The sequence below is a fragment of the Sapajus apella genome, unplaced genomic scaffold, assembly GCF_009761245.1.
Source record: "Sapajus apella isolate SASKATOON/1434 unplaced genomic scaffold, GSC_monkey_1.0 scaffold48, whole genome shotgun sequence".
In the NCBI taxonomy this organism is placed as follows: Eukaryota; Metazoa; Chordata; class Mammalia; order Primates; family Cebidae; genus Sapajus; species Sapajus apella.
In genome coordinates, this window is record NW_022436988.1 from 7910954 (window position 1) to 7917762 (window position 6809).

General features: G+C 55.6%; 1 protein-coding gene across 1 annotated transcript in view; it reads right to left on the reverse strand.

The window, feature by feature from the left end:
- The window catches only part of CDR2L (cerebellar degeneration related protein 2 like), a 16433-nt gene extending 10460 nt beyond the window's left edge, over positions 1 to 5973 (reverse strand). Inside the window, exon 1 of the mRNA XM_032241179.1 lies at positions 5429 to 5973. Within this exon, the coding sequence (XP_032097070.1) occupies positions 5429 to 5550 (122 nt within the window). The 5' untranslated portion in view covers positions 5551 to 5973. The remainder of the gene's footprint in view (positions 1 to 5428) is intronic.
- Between the last annotated feature and the right edge of the window lie 836 nt (positions 5974 to 6809).

The following is a 6809-nucleotide window of genomic DNA, read 5'->3' on the forward strand; positions in this document are numbered from 1 at the left end:
GGATGGTCTTGATCTCTTGACCTCGTGATCCACCCGCCTCGGCCTCCCAAAGTGCTGGGATTACAGGCGTGAGCCACCGCGCCCGGCCTAAGACTCCATCTTAAAACAAAAACAAAACCAAAAAACTAAAAATTAGTTACTTAACACAAACCTAGTAAGGGAATGAAGATATATGCTGTATGAATTTGTTAACTGTAAGTTGGGCAAAAGTCTGTAGGTATCTACAAAGTGTGAAGTTTGATGTAAAGATCATTGAACTGGGCAACATAGTGAGACCCCTGTCTCTATAAAAAAATAAATTAGCTGGGCTGCTGGCGCACATCTGTAATCCCAGCTACTCAGGAGGCTCAAACAGGAGAGTTACTTGAATCCAGGAGGTGGAGGTTGCAGTGAGCCGGGATCGTGCTACTGCACTGGGCGATGGAACGACTCCATCTCAAAAAAAAAAAAGATTAAACTATAGCCCTGTGCTATGTTATGTGTGTGGCATAATTCAGGACTCAGGGGCTGAGCTAGATTGCCTTCAGTTTGTGATGACAGAGTCATGCTATCTTCCTGTTTTCCATAGTGGGGCTGAAATTCAGCTCATCCCTGAAGAGTTTTCACTAATTGAGATATACATGAAAAAGATCAAAGGGCTACCCTTCTAAATGTTTCCTCCCTTGGAAACTGTTACATGGTCTGCAAAGAGGCCATTGCTACTGATTCCACTTACTGCCCTGGGTGTCGGAGGACACGCTCCATCCACGTGAGTGGCTGCATGGAAGCCCCTGCAGCTTAACTAGAGTGCAAAGTCACCGAATCAGAGGTAAGGGAAGAAAGGCCAAGTGCAGTGCAACGTCTTGCCCCCCCCATTCCAGGTGAGTGTCTGGGCTATGTGTGTATTTCTAATGCTGGTGGGCCAGGGTGGTATACCAACCTATACACCAGAGACATCAAAGGTTGCCCTTCGAAGGCTGTGAATCGACTTGGGCCAGCTAGTGATTCAGGGATGCGAAGAAAGAGAAACAACGGAAGTTGTAGGGGGTGGAGAGGCAGGTCTCTGATCATTTTAGGGAAACTGGATCACAGTGCAAGCTAAGCTGCTCAAAGCTCGCAGGAGGGATCAGGGAAGAGTCTAGAAGTTGTAGAGCAGGGTACTGACTAGAGCCAAGTGCTAGGGAGAGGACACCAGCTAGCTGAGGGCTGGTGCTTGCTCCAGGCTCAGAGGAGAGAGGTCTGGGAACGGGAGAATGCGGAAGCTGGCTAGGCAGGAAGTGGACACGGAGTAACAGCCTGTCACAGCTAGATGAATGGGACACGCTGGACCAAACCGGGGAAGGTACTAAATCTGGGCTGTGGGTTTGAACTGTGCAGGTCAAAATTTAAAAAAAACCAAAACATTAGGTCTGGGCTGGCATCTCCCCTGCCTGGACCCTAGGGTTTTCTGGAGACTCCTTCAGGAGGATTTAGGGGTTTTACATGAAGCAATACCCCAGAGGCCTTAGAAGGGATGTCTGGGGAGCTCAGAGCTTGTCTTTGAAAAGAAACCTAGAGGCTGGGTGCGGTGGCTCATGCCTGTGATCCCAGCACTTTGGGAGGCCAAGGTGGGTGGATAACCTGAGGTTGGGAGTTCGAGACCAACCTGACCAACAACCAACCTGACCAACACGGAGAAACTTCATCTTTATTAAAAATAAATAAATAAATAAAAAGAAAAGAAAAGGAACCTAGAAGGCCAGTTGTGGTGGCTCATGCCTGTAATCCCAGCACTTTGGGATTATAGGCTGAGGCGGGCGGATCACCTGAGGTTGGGAGTTTGAGACCAGCCTGACCAACATGGAGAAACCCCGTCTCTACTAAAAATACAAAATTAGCTGGGCGTGGTGGTGCATGCCTGTAATCCCAGCTACTCGGGAACCTGAGGCAGGAGAATCGCTTTAACCCGGGAGGCAGAGGTTGCGGTGAGCTGAGATCATGCCATTGCACTCCAACCTGGGCAACACGAGTGAAACTCCATCTTAAAAAAAAGAAAGAAAGAAAGAAAGAAAGAAACCTAGAAATCCCACTGTCCCTCACTGGCTGGGGGAATCCCTCACCATAGATTCCAGAGCAGAGAGGTGGCAAAGGGACAGGGAACATGTACAGGGAGGACGAAGGTAAGAGTGTGGGCCCCAGGTAGTAGACATGAGTACCACCTGGCAGGGCTGTGGGGTCCTATTCTCAGCTCCAGGGCATGACTGTCAGCCACTCTGGGTCCACAGAATCAGGGTCAGGTCACCTTTGGGGTAACTGGGATGGAGGCAGGACCCCCCTCCTGTTGCCAGGTCAGAGCTGTCCTGAGGCTGAGGACTCAAGGTCAGCAAGGCAGGCAGGGAGCATGGGTACCAAGGACTTCAAATCCGTGACTCAGCAGCTGCCTCCCAGCCTGGAAAGAGGAACTCACAGGGCCTGCCATGCCTGGTCCAAGGTGGGGGAGGGAGGCAGGCCGAGAGACGGAGTGCCAATGTTTAATAATTCATGGCTTTTTCTATTTTCACAGGTGCTCGTGGCAGTGAGCAGAGGGAACAGTGAGAATTTAGGACCTTGCTTGTCCCCACGGCCGCCTTCCACCAGGACAGAGCACCAAAGTCAAACAGGATCTCTTCAGTCAAGCTTCTGGAAAGCGGAATCAGGGCCTGTCCTTGGGGCAGGAGGAAACAGATGGGAGGGGAGACCAGGTGGCTGGCTGAGAAAGCCATTTCTGGGGCACTCACAGGCAACCAGGGAGCAGCTGTGTGGAAGAGAATTTGGGGGTTGGGAGATGCAACAGGCTCCTGACACCCAATATGGCTGGCCTTTGGCCCTGGCTCTGTTCCACCATCCAGCTCTCCACGCCCAGCCCCTGGGGCACAGAGCGGGCAGGGCCCATGGGAATGCCTCAGTACCCGTGTCTGATGCTTCCTTCAGCCCCTTACTCCTTACTTTCCAGCCTTCTCACGTCGCTCCATGACTTGGTTACAAGCATCCCTTCCTCTGACTCCTCCTTCCCTCCCTCTCCTGGGGTCTCCAGCTCAAAAGGGCCTTGGCATACACCTTTCTGAGTCTCTGCTGTCCCTGTAGCTGGGCCTACAGCTGCAGAACCCTTCACACTCTAACACCATTGTGAGTTTGATCCTATTTCTGTCTCCTCTAATGGAATGTGGAGTCCTCTGAGGGCAGAGACTGGGTCCTCAGGCTCAGCACAGCATCTGGCCCGCAGCAAACAAACATCCAGCTTTTGGTGGGAAGCTCCAGTTTCTTCTGAGACTGTCCCATTTCTGCTTTCCCTCCTGGTTCCTGGCCTTTGGCTGCCACTGGGGCTGCCAGGCCAGGCCAACAGCTGCAGACCAGCAAGGCCAGAGAAGCAGGGGTCTGCAGGGCCCATCCCTCCCCCAGCACAGGTGGAGTCTCAGATACCTTTCTCTCTCAAGAAGCTGCACATCTCTGCACATCTCCCACCCCTACGGCCTGGCTCCTTTTCCATATCTGAGCCAGGAACAGTGCCAAAGGCTTCATTGGGGTGCAGGAATTGAGACAGCAACAATATTTAGCATCAACCTCCCTGAAAACCGTCTTCTCAAGAACTCAGCTTCCAATCTTTCCTTCCAAGCCTGCCTCTTCCAGGAAGCCCTCACCACTGCCCATAATACTGCGCCACCCGCCAGGTGCGGGGGCTCACGCTTGTAATTCCAGCGCTTTGGGATGCCAAGGCAAGCAGATCATTTGAGGTCAGGAGTTTGAGACCAGCCCTGTCAACATGGTGAAACCCTGTCTCTACTAAAAATACAAAAATTAGCTGGGCATGGTGACATGTCCCTTTAGTCCCAGCTACTCAGGAGACTGAAGCAGGAGAATCGCTTGAACCCAGGAGGTGGAGGTTGCAGTGGGCCGAGATTGTACCCTTACATTCCAGCCTGGGTGACAGTGCGAGACTCTGTCTCAAAACAAAAACAAAAACAAAAAAATACTGTGCCACCTGCAGTTAGTTACAAGCCTGCCTCCTTCACCTGCCAGGGCATACTTTCAGGGTCAGGGCTGTGACTATTCCCAGCTCCCAGCATGGTGCCTGGTACTTAAGGGGAGCGTAATAGGTTTTCCTGGAAAAATTTAGTGCCCAGGATGGGAGCAGACATTGTCACAATGTGTGTGTGTGTGTGTGTGTGTGTGTGTGTGTGTGTGTTTGAGAGGGGCTGTATCTCATTCCAGGCAAAGGAGGCTGAGGCTAGAGTCCAGGGCACAGACCATCACAGGGTCTAGCCCAGCATCCCCAGTCCCACCCTGGTCCCCCAGAGGCTATGATTAACCCTGGTCCTGAGCACAAGGACAGAGCCTCATCTGCCAGTCAATCTCGGCCATGTGGGGAAGTAGGTCAGGGGCTGCAGGATCTGGGTAGCTGCTGCACATGAGGGTAAAGCCAGCCCTCTGGGGCCTTGTGGATGGAGACCAGGCTGTGGGCATACCACAGTAGGCCACGATTGCACAGACTGCAGCAGACCTGTGTCCACACGCCCCTAGCTTGCTGGAGACTGTGGGAATGTCACTTCTCCCTGGACACATTTCCTCCCCACTTCCAGCTCTCACCATCCAAGAAGGAGGCATCTTGGGGGAGGAGAGGGTAGCCCCGAACTCCACTCCAGCAGGCCTCCTCCTCCTTCCTGTCCCAACAGCCCCACCCCCACTCCCAATGATGTCACTTCGGCCACCTCATCACCAGCTTCTAACCCCCTTGCAGTCGCCCATTAGGCCCTCAGATGGCAGCTGTAGGCAGCGGAAATGGATCCCTCTTTACTCTGTCTCTCATCTGGCACACTGGCCGGAATTCCTGAACTTTGACCCCCTCCAAACCAGGAGCCATTTGCAAGGGGACCGGGCAGGGGAGGGCTAGGCGACTCCCGACTCTCGAAGGCAGATGGGAGACTCGACTTTCTGCTTCTTCACCGGCAAGGACCCGGCACCACTTCTCCCTGAGTAGGAAGCAAGTTAGGGAAACTTTCTGGGAGTCTTAGAGCTTATAAATCCTGGCAGGGAAGGGTGCTGCTGGCTTTGGTGTGAGATAACTTCCCTCTACACGCGCGCCACCCTCCCAGCAAAACATGACGAAGGAGCCGCCTCCCGTCCTCCAAAGACTCCCAGCCAGTGCTCAGGCCCGTTAACAATACCAGAGGCGGCTGGGCAGTTGCTGCCTCCAGGACCGGGTGGGCGAGCTGGATGACGGATGCCCTGTCGTCTGGGAAAATAGGAAGAGTGCCCCCTGCCCCCCACTTTTGCAGGTCTCCACCCGTCCGGTCCGCGTCTTCTCGGGCAGCGCCCCCTCTCTCCACGTCCGGGTTCTCCAGACGTGTCGCTCCTCCAAGTCGGGCGCGCCGGGTCCAGCCCAGCCCCTCCCGGGGTGATAGCGCCCAACAATGGAGAAGCGGACAGGGGTCACCGGGCGCTCCCCGCCTTCCTGCCCCCGGAACCCCCGCGCTCACCCTGCTCCAGGTCCTGCTGGTCGTACCAGGGCTCCTCTTCCTCCGCGGAGAAGTCTTCCATCCCAGCGGCTCTCCGCATGGCCCGGCAGGCGGCTGGCGGGTGCTGCGGCAGCGCGGCTCAGGGCCGGGTCGCGCGGCCCGGGACAATGCGGCGGAGGCGGACCGGGCCTCCCGCGGAGGGGACTCGGGCTACAGCGCCCGCGCCGCGCCCCCTAGCCATCGGCCGCCCGCCGGGCGCCCACGCGGGGCCTGGCGCGTTGCCGCGGTCCGGCCCGGCCGGGATCCAGCGGAGCCGGGGGCGCCGGGCGGGCGGCGGCGACACAAAGGGTGGAGGGGCGGGGACAGCGGGTGGGACGGTGGCAGGGAGGATCCGGGCCCGCAGGCGGGTCTGGGGCGTTAGGAGCGCGCGGGTGCCGCGGGGGGCGCCCCCTGCCCAGCTTGGGTCCGCGCTGCCCCTGGCCCGCCGGGCGACACCCGGAGCCGCCGCTGCATCTCGGTGGAGCCCGCCTGCAGCTTGCGGAGCCCCGCTCCGCGAGGTGGGGCCGGCAGCCGCCGACCAATCAGGAGGCGCATGCAAAGATGGAGGCGGGGCCGAGGGCGGGACCCTCTTGCGTCCGGGTCTGGGAATTGCAAGATCAACCCTTTCGTCCTCCCGCCGCGACCGATTCAGTTTACTTCTCTTGTCTGAAATTATGTTATTTTAGAAGTTGTCGTCTCCTAGATATTGTCTCTTTTTCACAGCTGGCTACTCAGCTCCTAGAGCAGGCTGCTCACCAGTCGGGTGCGGTGCCTCACTCCTGTAATCCCAGCACTTTGGGAGGCCGAGGTGGGCAGATCGCCCGAGGTCAGGGGTTCGAGACCAGCGGGGCCAACACGGTGAAACCCCGTCTCCACTAAAAATACAAAAGTTAGCCGGGAATGGTGGCGCATGCCTATATTCCCTGGTACTCGGGAGGCTGAGGCAGGAGAATCACTTGAACCCTGGAGGAGGAGGTTGCAGTAAGCCAAGATCACGCCACTGCACTCCAGCCTGGGGAACAGAGGGAGACTCCGTCTGAAACAAACAAAACAAACAACAGGCCGGTCATTGATATATTGCATCGTCATTGTTTGAATGAATAAAAATTTACAGTTGCCTTTGGGAACTTGAGCGTTTAAGTGCCTGTGACTGGAAACTACAGGCCTACAGTGGCCAAGTTTAAGGGTATTTTACCTGCATTCAAGGTTCTGTTTTCTTTTCCTTGGGACCCATATCCTATATCCAATTATATCCGTTAAAACCATACATATTTGCGTCTGTCCAAACATTCTTTCCTTAGAGGAGTTTCCAGACTCAAG